The sequence below is a fragment of the Physella acuta genome, unplaced genomic scaffold (genome assembly GCF_028476545.2).
Source record: "Physella acuta isolate Inbredline_101_S28 unplaced genomic scaffold, ASM2847654v3 ptg000763l, whole genome shotgun sequence".
Taxonomy (NCBI): Eukaryota; Metazoa; Mollusca; class Gastropoda; family Physidae; genus Physella; species Physella acuta.
The window spans coordinates 17,576-37,526 of NW_026732281.1; the positions used below are offsets into that span (position 1 = coordinate 17,576).

The 19,951-nt window shown below is 31.4% G+C and overlaps 3 protein-coding genes across 4 annotated transcripts; 1 reads left to right on the plus strand and 2 right to left on the minus strand.

The window, feature by feature from the left end:
* Window positions 1-1,286: 1,286 nt before the first annotated feature.
* LOC131950442 (transitional endoplasmic reticulum ATPase) lies at window positions 1,287-8,694 on the minus strand. Of its 2 annotated transcripts, XM_059312588.1 has the most exons (19): window positions 8,131-8,230; window positions 7,251-7,371; window positions 7,040-7,145; window positions 6,761-6,933; window positions 6,547-6,627; window positions 6,006-6,198; window positions 5,549-5,680; window positions 5,351-5,453; window positions 5,133-5,266; window positions 4,782-4,917; window positions 4,534-4,646; window positions 4,212-4,376; window positions 3,968-4,090; window positions 3,651-3,863; window positions 3,389-3,473; window positions 2,985-3,208; window positions 2,522-2,680; window positions 2,189-2,343; window positions 1,287-2,098 (listed from the first exon to the last, which is right to left on the minus strand). In XM_059312588.1, exons 2-19 carry the CDS (start codon window positions 7,256-7,258, stop codon window positions 1,999-2,001), a joined length of 2,403 nt encoding a protein of 800 aa, XP_059168571.1. In that variant the 5' UTR covers window positions 7,259-7,371; window positions 8,131-8,230; the 3' UTR covers window positions 1,287-1,998. The 2 variants fall into 2 exon arrangements, with proteins under 2 accessions (XP_059168571.1, XP_059168570.1); XM_059312587.1 differs by lacking the exons at window positions 7,251-7,371; window positions 8,131-8,230 and adding an exon at window positions 8,565-8,694.
* Window positions 8,695-10,686: 1,992 nt separating this feature from the next.
* On the plus strand, window positions 10,687-14,463 carry LOC131950440 (leptin receptor gene-related protein). The gene is made up of 4 exons (XM_059312585.1): window positions 10,687-10,691; window positions 12,112-12,180; window positions 12,286-12,472; window positions 12,997-14,463. Exons 1-4 carry the CDS (start codon window positions 10,687-10,689, stop codon window positions 13,108-13,110), a joined length of 375 nt encoding a protein of 124 aa, XP_059168568.1. The 3' UTR covers window positions 13,111-14,463.
* Window positions 14,464-15,452: 989 nt separating this feature from the next.
* LOC131950445 (BRISC and BRCA1-A complex member 1) lies at window positions 15,453-19,936 on the minus strand. Its single transcript, XM_059312590.1, has 7 exons — window positions 19,195-19,936; window positions 18,200-18,258; window positions 17,871-17,991; window positions 17,548-17,657; window positions 17,281-17,404; window positions 16,688-16,774; window positions 15,453-16,349 (listed from the first exon to the last, which is right to left on the minus strand). Exons 1-7 carry the CDS (start codon window positions 19,801-19,803, stop codon window positions 16,137-16,139), a joined length of 1,323 nt encoding a protein of 440 aa, XP_059168573.1. The 5' UTR covers window positions 19,804-19,936; the 3' UTR covers window positions 15,453-16,136.
* Between the last annotated feature and the right edge of the window lie 15 nt (window positions 19,937-19,951).

Below are 19,951 nucleotides of genomic sequence, written 5' to 3' on the forward strand. Positions count from 1 at the left end.
CGTATTTTTCCAAAACTATTTTAGCAATCTCCACTTTTAATAAGTATACCAGCACCTGAGACTGCTCACCAACATCACTTCATTCTTAATTTTAGTCCGTAAAATATTTGTGTATGCATACATTATAAGCATTGAAATGACATCAAAGCACCGCCAAAACAAATGTTACAGGTCTGGGTTGTTAGTGCTGAGCCCAACCATCTGGCGTTCACTTTCACAGCCTTTGGGATCACTCTACTATCTGCAGAGTAGCAAATTCTAATTTTGGTCCACCTCAGTACCTACAATATCTGCCACTATCTGCTGTATGTTAGAGTACAACAAAGATAATTAAATACAGACCTTTATAAACAGCTGTGGACTGGTCAAATCCAGTTTCAGGTCTGTAGTACAATTTGTCCCCCCCCCCCCCAGACCACAGCTCTGATGGGTACCTACGTCAGGGAAAGTAAGGCGGTTGAGCAAAGTGCTGACCACAATATCGTTCCATAAGCTGAGGTCACAAAAACGGGTGACTATTATTTCACCTGCCCCATGCACTGTCAGGTTCAAAAGGGTATTTAACTTACTACTACTAAATAAACACTTGCTTTAGAAGTTTGAAGAATAATGGCCTCCCAACAGCATCAAAGCTTAGGGAGACAAACTGCTGCTGATGAGGAAATCCATAAAAGGATAGCTTTGAATAGGTTACATCCTACTCTTACAACCAGTTTTAAAGAAAAACGGAAAAGAAACACCTGCTGACATGTCCTTGAGCCAAATTGAAAAAAACACTACACAGGATCAATTTAAGATTGACTTGACCCATACTTGGCAGAAGTGACAAGCCATGATAAAGACTTCCAATGATAGAGATGTTACTAGCTACCAAGCCTTTGGAAGTACCAAAGGTAATGATCCTGAAATTTTTTGAATTATGAACTTTTATCGCAAACATGTATTTATCATTAATTAATCAGGTTACAAATACTTAACATGCTTATCCATAAAAATTAACATACAAGGCTTGGTATTTTCAGTTATTGGCATATATGCCTGGGGTTGGGAGGTTCTGAGTTGTGAATTTTACTGAGTTGTCAGCCCACCACCTGTGGCCTCTGGTTAAACATTGGGATTCAATACACCATTCATTTTATCACATAAGACATTTTAGTTAGCTGATAACATTTAGATCTAGTAACATTTATTTTATGCTAACCCTCAATCAAATATGTTGAGATATTCGAGGCAATTTTTTTTAGATGATTAGAACATTTAAAAAAAACAAATCAAGTACAGAAAAGGAAAGTACCAATGTAACATTTTAATATTTTATTTCATAGTTTCAAAGAACAACACAAAAGATGGCCCATACATTATAAAGTACAGTAGCAAACTGTAAAACAGGATATCTTGATGATAAAGGTAAAATGAATGTTAAAAATTATTGAACCGAAAAAAAAAATGCATTAGCAAACAACAATTCTGTAGTTTTTAAATATAAAAGAATGTCATTTCTGTAAATCCTAAGTGAATAAAGTTACCACAGAAAATGGTGACAAATGGAATTTTTAAACCCAACAGAAGCTGCTCAGAACTTTGTAAAAATACACAGTTTGCTACCACCTTTCTGTACCAAATGGATGAACATGTTACATTGCAGTAACAATTATCAAACACTAGCTGTCATAAAAATAGGTTACTATGGACAACATGGCAGATGATAAATTAACTCTTTGCAAGTTAGAATAAACAAATTTAAAAAAAAAAAAAAACTTTCTTAGATCTATTCAGGGAAACTATACTAATTTAGTGTAATAAAATATTTGTTCTAATCACATTGAATATGCTAGTGTATTTAAGTGTCAGTTTTTTTTGCATCTGTTTGTGAAATAAAAAGTATTAGAACAAAAAAATAATTAACTGCATAATGTAACAACACAATTAAACACTGAATCTTGCTGCAAGATTAGAAGTTAGGTAAACTGCAGCTGGTAGAAAACAAATAACTGAGTTTTAACTATAAAGATCTTCATCACCGTCATCCCCTCCAGTATTTCCACCTTGACCTGCCCCACCAGACCCACTCTGACCTTGACCTGAAGCTCCAGGGAATCTGCATTAGGAAAATAAATGAAACGTAAATGCTCTTCTTTCAAATGATGAATATTAGAATTCAAGCTTCAACAAAAAAGAACAAACTAACCTGAATCCACCAAAACCTCTACTTTGCTGTAAGGTCTGGGCAAACATCTCATATTTGCGGATATCATTCTCACTAACAGAACGTCTTGCAAATTTCATGGCTTCTTCAAAATGAGCTCTTGTTAATTCTGGTACTGGGTCATATTCTTCCACCTCCTTTAAAACAGTGTATTAAAAATTCAGACTGTTGACTGATATAGGTTTTATTTTGCTTATATATATATATATATATATATATATATATATATATATATATATATATAGAATACAATATTTATTAAAAATAAATGTATGTATTTTTAAAATGTCATCCGTGAGAAAAGGCATATCTTACCATGTCACCATCAGGATTTTGTGCACGCTCTCTTTCTGTACGGATTTCTGCTTCAATTGACTGTCTTATGGCAAGTTTACAGGCCCTTTGACAAATTTCAGTCAGATCAGCACCACTGAATCCCTTGGTTACTTTAGCAAGATACTCCAAGTCCACATCCTAAATTAGGGAAATTCATTTTTGATAAGCTAATAATGTAAATTAAATTGATAATTTATTTGGTTCCCAGAAAAATGCACAGACAGAAAACAACACAAACAGAAAATTGTGCTATTACAAACATATTATACTATTACACTTTGATTTTATCATACTTTGTGGAAGTGTTTTATTATGATATAATGCACATGTGGCCATTCTTTGTTAATGTTTATAAATGCTTGATTTTAGCGCATTTTTCTGGTCACCAAGTTATTTCATATCAAAATGGGGTGGATAAATCTTTCATAAATCTTTTTTTTACCTTGGACATTGGTGACTTCCGCAAGTTAGCTTTTAAAATTTGAATACGTGATTTGTCATCAGGAAGGGGAATGTAAATGAGTTGATCAAGACGGCCAGGGCGAAGGATTGCTGAATCAATAATGTCTGGTCTGTTTGTTGCTCCAATGATAAACACATTTTTCTTGGCAGACATGCCATCCATCTCAGTCAGTAGCTGATTAATTACTCTGTCTGCAGCACCACCTGTAATATAATTTTGTATTTATGAAACTATTCCCAAAAGTAGTACAAGATGAGTGCATGCTATTCTAAAAAGGGTTTTTATGTTCTTAAGTGTTCCTGCAGTCAAACTAAAATTCAACTAACACAGCTGTTGCTTTAAGCTTGAATAAGAAATAAGAGAAATAGCATAAAATATCTTACCTCCATCACCAACATTGCCTCCTCTGGATTTAGCTATAGAATCTAACTCATCAAAGAACAGCACACATGGAGCAGCTGACCTAGCCTATTAAGAAAACAAAATGCTAAATAAATCCATTTAAACTAAGATAATGATATACAACCAAGCTATTGAAGATGTGATAAAGAATTATTATTACCTATAAACATTTTTGGGAATTTCTTAGAATAAACAAGCTCTATAGATAAACAATAAGTTGTAAACAAAATAATTTATATTAACCTTGTCAAATATGTCTCTGACGTTAGCTTCAGACTCTCCAAACCACATTGTGAGAAGTTCAGGGCCCTTGATGGAGATAAAATTGGCTTGACATTCATTGGCAATAGCCTTGGCAAGCAATGTCTTACCACAACCAGGTGGACCATAGAATAGAACACCTTTTGATGGCGTCATGCCAAACTTCAGGAACTTCTCAGGGTGCTCAACTGGATACTGTGTAAAATAAATATTACAATATTATAAAAGAAATTAAAAATGCAGTGTTAAGCATGTGATAATGCAGTTTCCAGAGCTGATAAAATTTTATTTTAGCCAACCTGAACCAACTCCTGGAGTTCTTTTTTGACATTTTCCAAACCTCCAACATCTTCCCAAGAAACATTGGGCACTTCCACTGATGTCTCTCGCAAGGCACTAGGATTGCTCTTGCTCAAAGCCCACTGTAATAAATTAAAAAAAATATAAACCTAGCTATTTACAAATGTATGTAATGTTTTCTTTTAATATTTTTAAAGCCAAAACAAAACATAAAACACTATATTAAAAACAAAATTTACTTACTCTGAAATTTTCCATGGTAACTGCCAACGAGTCCAGTACTTCAGCATCAATAGTTTCATCTTCCAGGTCAATAAGATCCATTTTCTCTCTTATCTGTTGCAGGGCAGCCTCCGAACACAAAGCAGCTAAATCTGCACCAACATGACCGTGTGTCTCTGAGGCAACCTTGAAGATTTATAAAATAGACTTCATATATACATAGAACTATAGATATACATACATATATATATATTAGTTTGATATAACAAGCATAACAAACTAGTAAGAAGCCATTGTTCCATTCTGTCAGAGTTCAGGGATAAGAACTTTCCGAGCAACATACCTGTTCCAAATCCACATCATCTCCAAGTTTCATATTTTTGGTATGAATTCTTAAAATTTCAAGCCTGCCAGTGGCATCTGGAATTCCTATGTCAACTTCTCTGTCAAAACGTCCTAGCAACATAAAGTAGTATTTAAAACAGCTTTAAAAAAAATGATCTTTGAATATCAATTTTTACAAATTTGATTTTTTAAGTGTTTAGAAACAAATTTTATGCAATCATTAACAAAACAACAGTGAGTACTGACCAAATCTCCTGAGCGCTGCATCAATACTATTTGGTCTGTTGGTTGCAGCCATAACAATGACATGAGACCTCTGCTTAAGCCCATCCATTAAAGTTAAAAGTTGTGAAACTATACGTCTCTCTACCTCTCCATGTGTCTGATAAGATTATACATTTTTTTTAAAAACAAGTACTACATATATAAAGGTTACAAATTTAAAAGAGAAAATGTCTGTACATATTTTAAGAATTCAAAGCTTCGAGTCAAGTGTTTTTTCATTTTTGAAAATATTTCTTGAATCATTCTTTTTATATTAGTAAATCAGCTTATCATTAATTAAAACTAGTTTTTTTTTTAGAAAGATAATTTTACCTTTTCACGCTTTGGAGCAATAGCATCAAGTTCATCAATAAAAATAATAGCTGGTGAATTTTTTTCAGCTTCTTCAAAAGCTTTGCGAAGATTGCTCTCTGATTCTCCAGCCAACTTACTCATAATTTCAGGCCCTGAAAAAATTCAACAGTCAAGTTTCATTTTTGCAAAACCATAGTAAAAGCAAATTGTACATTTAACATGATGGTCACACTTACCGTTAATAAGGAAAAAAAATGCCCCTGTTTCATTAGCAACTGCCCTAGCAATCAATGTTTTTCCTGTGCCAGGAGGTCCATATAAAAGTATACCTCTTGGTGGCTAAAATAAAACAAATTTATATATTCAGTGTTTATTTTTGTGAGACTGCCTTAAAAATGTTTTTGTTTGAAAAAAAAAAGCCTCTCTTCCTTTACCTTCACTCCAATAGCTTTAAAGAGTTGCGGATGTCTAAGTGGGAGCTCCACCATTTCTTTAATCTGTGCAAGTTGTTTACGACATCCTCCAATGTCATCATAACCAACTTCATTAAGCTGCTCCTCCTCTTCCTGAAGAATTGTTACATTTTAATTAGAAGACAATGTTACAAATTTGAGACTTGAAATTTTTACTTAAAAACTTCACAAAGCAAGAGGTCTTAGATTCTTAAGGAGACATCACTAACCCTCAATATAAAGCTCACTAAAAATTTAACCTAAAATTCTGCAGTTAATTTTTAAAAGATTATTAAAATAGTCAAATCATTTGTAGCTATTTTGTTTTATCTATAAGCAGATTTATAAAAATACTTACATATCTAGCTAGTCTAGTAAAATTCTTAATATTACTAGTTGATATTTTAAATATTTTGAATGGTCAAAATGTAAACCAAACCTCTCTTTTTACTGGCTCGCCTTCACAATGAATAACAGTATCTGGTGCTACAATACAATAAGGTTGAGGATCAGTTTCAATAACTTTGAATTCAACAGCCCTCATTCCACCACGAACGAGAAATATGTCACCCTTTTTAATTGGCCTGTATGCTTCTAGGAAATACGGCTTGAGGAAAACTTCAAACAGGTTCCTTCAAAAATAAATAATTACAAATCATCATTTAAAAAGATTAAAACAATTAAAATTAGTACAAGTTGAGTTTAATAATTAGTATATTAAAAGAGCCATCTAGAACAGCAACATTTAATATAGATCTAGGCAAGGCAAACTTAGTTTATTTAATGTTTGAAAAAAGCACTACCACATTTAAGGTTAATTTAAAGATAGTTCAAAATCATGAACTATCTGCAAAGAGGAGCAACTCATAATATTTCAGTGTTTATAAATAAGAAATGTGTATTTAATCATAAATAAATGGCAAAATGATAAAAACTGAGATTTCTAACCTTATCTTGGAATAAAAAACAAAATAACTCACCCTGCAAGACCTTCCACTGTGTCATCTATGGGTAGGACATGAATTCTTTTGCCATATTTTACATCAGGACAAGGCTGAATGCTGATAACATTTAAAAATATTTTAAAAACTAATTTATTAAATGATCATTCAGAAACAGGAGAAGCTTACAAAGCATTTGATTTTCTTATTTTAAAATAAGGTTATTGTCACCTAATTATTTAACTTTCATTACCTAACAACATCTCCAAGCCTGACCCGCAAGTTGTTTCGCACACATCTATTGATACGTATTTTGTCATCTGGTACTGTTTCGTCAGATAATACAATGCATACAGTTTCTTTCCGTCTTTTTCCTTTTAATAATACAGTGTCTCCACGAAATAATTGGAGTTCATCCATTTTTTTCTATTAGAAATGAAAAAGCAATCATGAGTAATCCATAGAAATTTTTAAAATATGCTTAGTAGTTGTGTTAGGCTACTAAAATTATTTATGTGTGTTTAAAAAGTACCTGTGATAATGAAACAACTGAATTATCTTCATTGATTGCCTCTTCCACAAGGAGTCTGTTGGGACGCTCCTTGCGTCTGAGTATAGCTGTTGCCAAATCTTCCTCACTGAGGGATTAAAATAGTCTTCATTAATTTATATATGTTTTTCCACTTAGAACAGAAGAAGGAAAGTGTGAATTAATATTTCTAACTAACATGAACAGTACTCACCTGGACATAATGAACAACAGAATGGGCAAACACTTGTGACAAATTATCCAGATAGTGAATTTAAAATTGTTAATGTTACTTATGAGTAATCCAACAGGTTAAAGCGAATTGTTTATTTGTTCTAGAAACAATGATAATCAAAAGGTAATTTTCGTTTTTGAGGCCCTATCCTCCAAAATGAGTAAAGAGGACGAGATCTAAGTCAAGTCAATTTATGTTTAAACAAAGTATTGACGATGAGAAATTTCAAACTAAATAATCTCAACAGCTGACAATGATTTCTACATTAACATAACCTTACTATTGATACAAATGGCAACATATCTAATATTTGAACTCACTTAAAAATATATAGATCTATCTCAAACTGACAAAGATTCATGAGCTGTAGATTTAGCATCAGACATAGAATTAAGAAGTATGTAGATATAGGGCATAGGTCTAGATTTTGAATAGGGCCTAATTGTTAGTAATTAATATTAGGCTAGGTGTTTTATTTTCAACTTTCAATGCTAACTTTACTAAGTATTGTAATTAAGAATTTAGAATAATGCTTCTTTTCAAATTCAAGTGGGTCACTGATTTAGCCACTGATTACAGGTGGTTACTACCATAGTCCATACATCTAGCTTGATTTATTCTCATTTAATCTAGATTAGTAATTCTAGATTTACTGAGAACTCAATACACTGAAGTAAGTGAAGTTTATCTAGTCACTCAGTCTAGGACTCTAGACTTTGACAAGAGTCCAGATCTAGATTTATGAGATCTTTATAAAAGTTTAAAAGGTTATGCTATTTTGTTGGACTTTCTAGACTGAATTAGATATCTCTATACATGTAGACTAAATATAAACTTAGATCTGGATTCTAGAATTTACTTTAGGATGACGATGAGAAATCACAAAGAAACTGAAGAGTCACTGTAAAAACGACACGTTATTTCTGTTTCACTATGACGTCACTTACAAAAATAGTTATCTTCTTAGCCTACTTAGTTTTTTATTACATTCATCCTACTTCAATTTTAAAAATAAACCAGTTAATTGAATAAAACATTTATTCTAGATTTCCGATCCCAAAAAACTTTTAGCCCTTGTACAGCACTGACTTTCAGAATTGAAATTGGAAAAAAATCTATTTTTAGCATTGGCGTACGTAGTTATAATATGACAATACAAAATTGAAGTTTTCACGCAGTTCTTGCTATAACTTGCCGGTTTCTAGATTAGAAATATTACATTAATTTCTCAACATTAGTATCAGAAGAAACGCATTTATGACTAAGACATAAATTAGAATCAAAATAACTTACGCTTTAGCCTCTGCGGTAGCCATGTTTGATGTAACTTAAATAAATAGCAAAATTACTGGTTCGAGGTTGATGGCTGTTACTTTACAAATTGTTCCGTTCAAAATGGTTGCTGTTCGGAGCTGTCCGTGAAAAGTCGTAATAAGTCACAAAAAACACGGATTGAAAAGCGTCTACGAAATAACTTTTAAGATTAAAAAAAAACCCAATTTTAAAAGTGTTTTTGTTTTGTTTTTCTTTGAATAGGAAGTATAGAGGAAGTATTGTAATCATGCAAAAAAAAATCGAAATTCGAGATCTTGACATTTTACACATGATTTTGAAATTATTTTTTAAAAATACTTAGATCTACATTCTAAAATTAGAATAGAACCGAGTAAAAAAAAAAAGAATTGCGCACCTATTGAACGCAATCACCGTGTGTAAATATAGTCGAAAATTAGTACTTTATAAAGGACACATTGCTTATCTTTTTTGAGAAATAGGAAATAGCGTAAATTATTACTTCCGGTCACCGGAAATCATTTAAAATATGACATAATCAAGATAATAAGCTCTTAGACCTATGTATAAAAATTGGTCTCTATAACTAAAACGGCAATTCAATTATAGGTATTATAGAAACCAGAAATATAGTAAAATACTACTTCCGTTTATCGGAGGTCACTCAAAAATAAAAAAAAAGTGATCCAGTTATAAAGTCTTATTTATATATGAAATTAGCACTAAAGGTAGCGCGCTCCCACAAAAATAGTGTAAAAACCACACTGATCACCCTCCGCAAGGGTGAGATAGAACACCCCTCATTAATCGCCCCAGTGTCATTCGTGTCCCGGGGTGCTACTGAGAGCCTCAAGCTCAGGGGCTTCGGGCGCCGCCCTGCTTCGGTTTAATCATCAATTCTACTTAGCCCACAAACGTAGGCGCAGTGTTTCTTCCAGACTTTTTTCTCTGGGGGGGGGGGGGGGCACTTGAAATTTTCGGGGGGGGGGGGGGGTGGGGCGGTAGACTTTCTTCGGGGGGGGGGGGGAACACTGTTAAAAGTATATATTTTCTATATAAATTATATAAATTTCATTTCGTTCGGGGGGGGGGGGGGGTGGGGGGGGGGGGAGCGGTAAAAAGTTTTCGAGATGCCTGGAAGAAACCCTGCGTAGGCGTCATAGTGCCAGGGCGCTTCGGTTCATAAAAACGACCCAGTTGCAGTTTGACCGCAAATTCATGTACTACCCCTGACTTCCTGTGAAGGACGCTCAATCTGCCCATCCCACGTTCTTTGGAAGTGACTTCGAAAATAAGTGCGCCCACTTTACACTACCGCCGGAGCGCCGCCAGTACATGGAAACAAAATCTTTACTTAACAGTCAAAGGACAATAACTCAATTAATACTTTCGCTAAGTCACCTAAGCTTGGTTACATCCCTTAAATGCCTTTCAATATCGAAAGATATTGGGCTTTATAAAAATATAAGGGCCAGCGAGTTTCTTCCAGGCCCAGGCATCTCTCTACCCCGCCCATCACGAAGAAAGTCTACCACCCAACCCCCCCCGAACGAAATGGAATTTAGTCCACCCCCCACAAATTGTTACCAGTGTGAGGAAGGGGGTGGGGGGGATTTTGGGGCTGATATTAAATTTATTTTAAAGCAGAAGCTAGAGTGTACTCAACAACCTTACAGAGTTTAATGGGACTCGGAAGTATGGTGTACTAATGCACAACAGATAGAAACAGACATACATACTTTCATTTTTTAAATATAGGCTATAATATTATTACATTGATCAGTTTTAAGCCTCTGACTCTGATATAATAAAACAAGTATAAAAATATTTATAATAATGATCTTTGAAATGCTATGAAAATAAGAAAATAAAACAAACTTGCTTTCTTTAATAAAAGCTTTGGTCGCTCATGATATCTTCATATTTTAGCAGCCAGTACCTTTATTAAAGAAAGCAAGTTTGTTTTATTTTCTTGTTTACTTAGATCATAATTAATAATATATTTAACTTAGACTAAGGCATAAATTGCAGCAAGGGTTCCTTCAGATATTTTTTCTAAACTGTAAAAAGGAATTTAAAAAATACATATAAATAACTTTCATTATTGCCGAAAGCAAATATAATGGCGTTTGCAAAATGAACCACCAATTGTATATCTTCATTACAATTTTTAAAGAAATAGATATTTTAATTATTTTAAAGTCCAAAATAACAGTTAGCGAAAAATTTCCATTAAGTTCGATAACTTTCTAGGATTGTGTCTACAATAAAAAAGAGTTGTTATCCTTTGTTGACAAAATGGCTGGCATCAGAGGTATGTAAAATTGGGTATATACTAGATCTATAATAACAATTAAGTTTAATCCTATAGCTTTATCTGATTTTATTAGCCACTCTAAAATGTTAAACTAGTCCATTCAAAGTATTCTAGGACCAATGAAATAGAGATTAATCTGGATAGATCTAGTCTCAAGTCGCACTAAAATGCGACTAATCAGGGTGACTGCGGTGACTGTGCACTACCGGGTGCAGTAGTAGTAGTACTCACTCAACTCACTGACTGACTAGTGAACTAGATCTAGATCTGGAATCTAGATCTAGATCAGTAGTACGCTAGATACGTCTAGATTATTGATCTAGATCTAGATCTACTACTGTTAGTCTACTGACTGTAACTGAGGGTAGTTTCTGGATTCTGGATGAGCGCCATTGGTTGGTCATTGGTCATTGACTCATTGAGTAATGAGTATTGACTACTCAATTTTACTCATTGACCATTCTAATTTGCTGGATTCTAATCTAGATCTAGATCTAATCTAGAGATCTAGATTCCTGATCTTGAATCTAGATAAGTGGTTCTAATCTTAACCTTTTTTGAGCGGACTGAACAAATGACATTTTAAGTTAAATTTTAAGTAGGGCCTAGAGCCAGCCTAGAGGCCTAGATGATTCTTAATTGAAATTATGATTTGTCTAAACTTGATAACCTTTTTACTATTTTTTAGTTTTATATAAAATGTTTACCTCCTTTTTTTCATGCTCTTTTTGATGTGATGCTGCAAACTTTGTCACAAAGCGTAAGTGCTATTCCTAAAAATATTATTTTTTAGTTTGGTTCCTATAACGCATATAAGCATTTACTATTTTTCATTATTTTCTAATGGGGATGATATTTAGAATCGACCCTTTGAAAATGATTTTTTTCCCCACACCCTAAATACAGTTACTTTTTTAAACAGGTTTTTAACTGAGCCCTGACAACATAATATTGGTCAATTTTTATTAAATTTTTAGTAAGAAAACCTTTAAAAAAGCAAAATAGTTGCAGAAATTCAACTTTGAAAATTGCTTTTTAAATCCAACCCCCATCTTCACAAATCATCACAAAAATCTGAGTGTGACTTCATTCATAAATGATGCTCAAGACATATTAACAAATATTTTTTCAGCATAAATCATTTTGTTATAGATATCCCATTAAAAACACACCTCTTGAAAAACTATTTCTTCCCATATATTAATATATTTTATTGTATTTTTTCCTTAGGTTAATTGGCCTTGCTTTCGCTTGTGCACTTGGCGTTACATTTCTAGTCTTAGGATGTGCTTTGTATGAGTAAGTGTTCTTTAAAAAAATTCTTCATATTATATCTTCTGAAAAATATGATAAACGTAAGTTAATTGTTATTTCATTTAATCATGATTCACATTTTTTTTCCAGATCATGGTGGCCCATGTTTGTGTTGGTTTTCTACTTCTTGTCTCCATTACCAACATTAGTAGCTCGCAGGTTGTCCAGCGGCTATGATTCATCAAGCAGTGCATGCATTGAGTTGTCAATATTTTTTACCACAGGCATTGTTGTGTCAGCCATTGGTCTTCCTGTCATCTTGGCTCGTGCTGAAGTGGTAAGTTCACATTTCATATATCCTTTTAAAACTTTGATTACTTGGGATGCCTGCATTACTTGTATTTAAAGTAAAAAGATATTCTTTTGGACTTGGTGAACCATAGGGCAGATGAAGTAGAGTTTGTCGGTTTCTGTGACCTTGGCATATGAAGTGATAATGTGGTAAGCACTATGCCTAACTGCCTTCATGTTCCCTGTACCCATCAGAACTGGGTGGACTCAAGGACAGCTGATATTATTGAGCCTGGGATCCAAACTTTTGGGTTAACAGTGGAGCACTCTACCCTCTGACTCTGCCTTCCCATACTATATTTGTATAGTTTATATATTCCCAGACCTTAATCAAAATTTAAATTAGTTATAATTTTAATCAATTGAATATGATCTACATATTTTCAATACAAGAAATATGCCTAAAACACAACTAAACACAAGCTATCAACATTTTCTGTACATATTTGATTTGCTTTATTATTATTTTTATATGTTATTTATTTTCTTATCCATTATATTTTCTTCCAGATTAAACTGGGAGCCTGTGCTTTAGTGGTGTCTGGAAATGTTGTTGTATTCCTAACAATCTTTGCATACTTCAAAATTTTTGGCAATGAAGATATTGAGTACAGCATGTGGTGATAAAAACTAGAGTAATCTGAGTGCTGTATATCTTTTGATGGACAATTTTGTTGTAAAAAATGTTATTGAATTATAATAGAAAAAAACTCGTGCATTGAGGTTCAGGTTGTCTTGATTATGTTGAAGCATTGAACAAAAGTTTAAGAAATTTAACACAACAAATAGTTTCATGTAAGACCTAATGACAAAAAATTATTTGTTTTGTTAAAAAAAATTTTAAGCTATTTGAAATAAATAAACTAATCTGGTTTTTAATTGTATTGGATGTTTCATAAATGTTTGTAAAGATGTCTGTATTTTTCTTAACAGAGGTCTACTTTTAATTTGAATCTTGGTTTATAAAAAAAAAATGGCTTTAGGCAGGATTAGCTTGTGCAGCAGTGTTTACTAAAATAAAATTGCAGCAATTTCATTATACTCTAAATTGAACAATCTCTTTATGTAAATTAAGAAAGCATAAACCATAATTACAAAATTTTTTAAAGATATTTGTATATAGTTTAATTACAAATGTAAACATTTAAAGAAGCACTGGCTTTGTTCATTTACTATATATGCGTGCTAACATTGTTGATATTTAAGTGTATAAAAGTTGTAATTATTTATTGAAAAAGATACCCTAGGACATTTTGTATCTAGAAATTGTATCATATATTATAAGTGTATTGTGTTCTTAACTTTTATTAATTTGTTTTTCAACTGTTTGTAATTATACTAACTTTTATCCTATTGTTGTATAGTGCTAGATCATAGTTTTCATTTATTTGTTAATAAAAAAAACTACTAGAGTAACAATAACAGTATATGTTATGTGTTCCTAAACATTATTATTTTGGTAATAGTAATATATAGAAAATACCAACTATTATACAACAAAAAGTTAGTTTAAAAACAATTCTTGAATTTTTTTTTATCATTACATAACTTAGGCTTCAAAACTGACATTTTTAAAAACATGCTTGTTTTGACAATTTTGTGTTTATCTTTCAGAGATCACGAGTTTTAAATTTTAGGAAACATTGTTCTTTAATTATTTTTTATTTCTGTACTCTATAAAAGAAAAAAATAAACAGCTTAGTAAAATGTTATATTTTAATGATAAAAAAACAGTTTTATAATTGTTTATTTTATTTTAATGCACCAAATATGCACCCTTATCTAGCTTTATTCTGGAATTATGATTGTTAAATATTGAGGATTAAAATTCTGCCTTTTATCTTAAAAGCTAATGTGCATTATATGACATATACACATACATTTTTTGTTCAGTTAATGATTTAAAATACTTCACAACTGATATATATATATATATATATATATATATATATATATATATATATATATATATATATATATATATATATATATATAAAATACATATATATGTGTGTGCACGTATATTTTAAATGATTAACAACAAAATTGATATATTACTCCAATAACAATTTGAAAATTGATTATGCTCATCTTAGTAATTTAAAAACTTTTCCTCATTATGATTAGGCATTGATTTTTGCCATACACAACCATTTAAATTTGTATCTGTAATTAGTGTATTTTAGTTCCTAATGTCAAACAACAATCAAGTAATTAAACTAAATTTTAACTGTAGAAATTTACACAATAAATTTAAACATTTAAATTATGTGTTCATGAAATGATATATGTTAGATCTGACTTTTTAAAACATACTGCAAATATTCTCAAATATAAGTTTTATTCCTTCAATTATTATTTGACAGTTGACTTACATTATGTTAAAGCTATTTCCTCTTATGTGTCATATTTTTTTTTACCTGTTTTTAAACTGAATAAAATGTTAAATGGAGATCAATATTATTAATTATTAGTAGTAAATATAACAATTATTATTTAAAAATAATTTTTTTTCTTTTGTGTCAGATATTAGCAATTGTTCTGAAATATTTTTACAGCATGCTTTAATATACTATATTTTTTTATGGTGTGTCTGGTAATAACATTATTAAAAATAAAATTGAAGATGCTTTTATTTTCACTTATCAACAAATCCTAAGATAGAAAGAACTGGTCACAAATATACAATCATTTTATATTGTTTTGTCTCTGTGGGTGTATTTTTTATTGTTCAATCAATAAATGTTTATAGTTTATTCCTTAAATTGTTTAGTGTCAATATCTGTTTTGTGATAACATAACAAAAAAATTATTCAAAATTAAAATAAATATATCTGCTAAAATCCAATTATAAGTTTTACTTGGCATATTTTTCAAAGTGCAACCAATAAGATTTAAATTTAAAAAAAAAAGATAAACTTATTAATTAAATAATATAACAAAACACAAAATTAGTAGCAATTATTTATAATAGTTTATTATTATTTTACATTATCACTTAAGTAGGAAATATGAATACGGTTCAATTTGATCCTCCAAAATATGAATAAAATGAAACAAAACTGGTTAATCACAACTTAAACAAGGCATTTTAAATGGTCACTATTTCATAAAAATAACCTTTTGAACAGAAATAAGGAAATACATTTTTATTTAATTATAAATAGCCAGTAAAATAGTGAAAGACGAGCAGTAGGCCTACATGATCAGTGGTCACTGCATTCTTTCAGCGTCTAAACAAAATGCAGATACACCATTTGTCCACAAACTTCTAAACTACAGGCGATTAATAAAATAAAATCTCTTTACACCTTATTCAAACTTTTATTTTAGTCACATATGAATAGTTGAAATAGCATTAACTTTGCTGATAGATAGAATACTCAAAATATATTGCACAACTACCTTTTCAAGCACCTTGCTGTAACAATAACATGTTAGAAATGACTTAAGCTTAGAATAGAAAAAGAAACCTTAAAATGATATTGATCAATGAAGTTTTTAACTTATGAAGTTTAAGATAGAACCTAATGATTGTAATAAAAAAAAAACTGTTTCAATAAAACCACTGGCCTTTATCTTCTATACCATGAGTATGATGCTAATATTTTTTCCCCTTCATATGTAGATTAAAATATAAAATAATACTTTTATATCTTATCCTCTACTAAAGCATGTGGTGTTGGTATTTGAATAGCAGAAACAGGTAATCCAATCTTGTACATGGCATCAAGCTGTCGTGGCCTTTGTAATGGGTGAGCCAATAGTTTGGCGCCGCTGTTTAAAATAGGTGTATACTTGGATTGCTCAAAGATGTATGATAGGCCACGGTGGTCAAGTTCACATAATTTGTGGAAGATTTCCTGCAATCAAAAGATTAAAATGTTAAAAAATTCACAATAAAAAATTAGACTAGATCAGATAAACAAAAAAAAAACTTCAAATAAAATCATTCTCTTGTTACAAATTATAAAAAAGCTTTAAATCTGATTTTTTTTCTTTGTGTTTTTTTTAAAAAAGAATACTTGTTCCCCCACCTCCATGAATTGATAGCAGCTTATGAATTCTATGAATTTTAAGCCAAACTCTAAAAAGGTAATGATTTAAAACATCTTTAGCACAAAGAAGTTGGGACAGGTTTATGAGATAATCCTCAAAAAAAAAAAGATAATGAAAATAAAACAAACATAAGTTAACCTACTTCACATTTGTTTTCTTCTGTAGGAGGCTCATGTATATACAGCACATCAGTAAAGAAATATGGTGAAGATTCTAATTCTTTTTGAGCCTGGATAAAAAAAACAACATAAAATGGGGATAAAAAGTTTCTTTTAGACATTTTTCTCCTGAGGAAGAAGGGTTGGATATGCTTAGGTAGGGGAGAATTCCCTCTCCCTGTGAAAGATTCCTGAAATAGACTGGATAAAAGGCTCCTGCTTGTCTTGAGTTTTGAGCATACATGGCATCTAAGTAAGGAACCTGAGTTGATGTAAAACATTCTTATGCCCTACCAAAGATGTTATTTGTGACTTTCAAAATTAGTTTTGGTGGCTAAGACAGTGTCTATCCACATACATTTCAGACTTAAAGGCAACTCAGCTGAACACAATACATTCCTGAAAAACAATGAATTAAATGCATATTTTATTCTAGTGTTAAACATGCCTGCTTTCAAAATTTTGTTAACATTTAATAAAAAAAACAAAACAAGAAATAATAATATTGTTTGGAATATTGGTAATATTCAGCTGAAATGCTCATCACTGAAACAAATGAAAAGAGAAATAATATTACCTCAGTGGAAGAGACTACAGGAACAGTGTGAGATCTTCCAAAAACAAGTAAGACCCGGACAGTGAATGGTGGGGTTATTGCTTGAGGATCTCCTTCAACCACTGGTAGTGTTACATTTTCCTTACTGAAAATTTAAAATCAAGATTCTAATTTATTATGCTCGCAATATTTTCTCCATAAGGCTTTATCTAAAATCAATTTTAATTACCAATTTATTACATTAAAAAGAATGTTTGGTATTAATAATAATAATTATAAAATATTTACATTGTCGAAAATAACTGTGACAGATCCAAGGGTCCAGATTTCTGTGTTTCTATGACGCTCTCATCCAAAGTATTGAGGATATCTTCCGCTCTGGGTGTAAATGACTGTATCTAAACATTATAATTGAATAAAAAAAAAACTACAAAATTTTAAAATGATTTGAAAATTCTATTAATACAAATTTTAAGATATTAATAATTAAAATTTTAGATTATTGGAAATCTAAATAATGTAGGCTAATATGTTTTATATTGGTTAAGATTATGCATATTTGAAACATTTATTAACATGCATTCTAAAGTTACAAATGATTTTAAATGTACCATAGTTGAGTCTTGATGAAATATTAGAAACGCAAACTCATGCTTTGGATTCATCTGTGTCTTGTGCATAACAAACATCTTGATGGCACGTTTAGCAAGCTCAAGCCCTGTGTATTTATCCCTAAGGATAATGTCAATTCTAAGTTATGTCACTTCTGAATATATTTTAAATAAAGATAATATCATTACATGTAATGTTTTTGATAAAATTTATGATACAGCAAATTAATTTATTTAAAAATAGAGTCTATAGACCTATATTCTGACTTTTAAAAAGCAAATTAAAACAAAATATTTCTTAAAATATGAATTAAAAAATGAAAAATTACCCTGCTCTTGACCTAAATGTTGTTGTGTTCATTTCTTCATTCAAGTCAAGACAAATTACCTAAAAATGAAGATTGTTTTTAAAAAAAATAAAAAAAGCCTAACTTGCTTTGGGAAAAACTACCACATTAATAAATTATTAACCCTTAAAAAACCAAAACAAATTGGCCATTTTGATTGGTTCATGTCTTAAGTATCTTCCAGACATTTTTCAGATGTGTTACTAATTGGCCTTTTGTGAAGAAGTATGATGTTGGATGGCACTGAACTCATACAGATATAAAAGTCGAGCCTTAATGTTAATACCTTTTAATATCAGCATTAAGAAGATGTATTAACAACTTGACTTACAATGTATGCAGGTTATGGATACACTTATGTATGAAGGACTTGACCTACTTATATACATTTTGGGTTTATGGGGCATCTGAGTCGCTTGGCACAAAACCACACCTCTCTTAGTGCTCTGGACTGAATGTTTTTTTTCGCTCCAGTGTGAAAACATTTGTCATGATCTAAATTTTCAGATGAGTGCAGATGCGTGGTAACAGTAAGCACGGCATATCATGCCGCTGATTGTTGGTTAGTGTTCTATAGTTTCTGTGTGTGTGTGTGTGTGGGGGGGGGGGGGCCTAGTGACAGGAGAGTAAGTCCTAAAGCAGTGCTATTGTATATAGCATAATTTGAAACTCAATTGCTGACTCTAAAAAATCCTGAAACTTTGCATGTGTTAAAGGTATACAGGATTTGAGTTCTTCTAGCTAGTTAAGTATTTCAAACAACTTCTAAGTGAAAATGTGTCATTATTAATTAGTGGTTACGCATTCAGAACCAGGGTGTCCATGGGGTAGATGTAGAGTTCACCTGTTTCTGTGAAGGTGTGCACTATGCCCTGTTGCCTTTATATTCTCTAATATGAACAAAGTACCCAATACTAATAAACTAATAATTAATTGGCCTAATAGATAAATAATACAAAATATAACTCAGTTCATACAATTTTTTCTGGGCAGTTGACTCTTGGTGGATTTATGCAATTTTCTGAACTAATTTCACTTGAGCTTGAATAAGTGTTTGTTTGAAGCAGGATTTTCGGGTCTTGAAAGAGCCTATGCTTTTGTTCAGAATCAGACGGGAAATTTCCTTTGCCCTTGTTACTATTAGTATTAGTATTAAGGCTACTATGCGTATTGTTCTGGATTGCACCATCCATTTCTAAATTCACAAGAAGAGAAATATCATTACTTTCTAAAAGTTGAGCACAATCTGCAGTTCTAGATCTAGATGTGGAACAAGATCTATTCAAATTTGTAGTTGAGGTGAGACCAGTACTCACAGTACTGCCATTATTATTAATGCTGATTACATTGGGTATTGTGACTGCGGGCATCGCTGCTAGAGGTGTTTGCACTAATGTCATAGTAGAAGTTTGTGGTAAATCTAGATCTAGTAAGTTTACTCTCTCCCGAACATCCTTTTGGCACAATTCTAACAATTCAAATTCGTTTGGTGAAGAAATGCTGACATGTTTTGGATTTGAGGCAGCATGTGAATGCACTGAGTTCTTTTCATTTTCCAAATTAGAATGTTTATGTGAATTATCCATTGCGAAAATTCAGTACTAATTAACTAGATCTAATCAAGACCTAGAATCTAGAAGTTTATATCATTTATTAAATTATTAAGATCTAACGAGCCAAAGTATCACAAGCTTAAATAATTTTGTTCTAAATCGGAAATAAACAATTTATCTT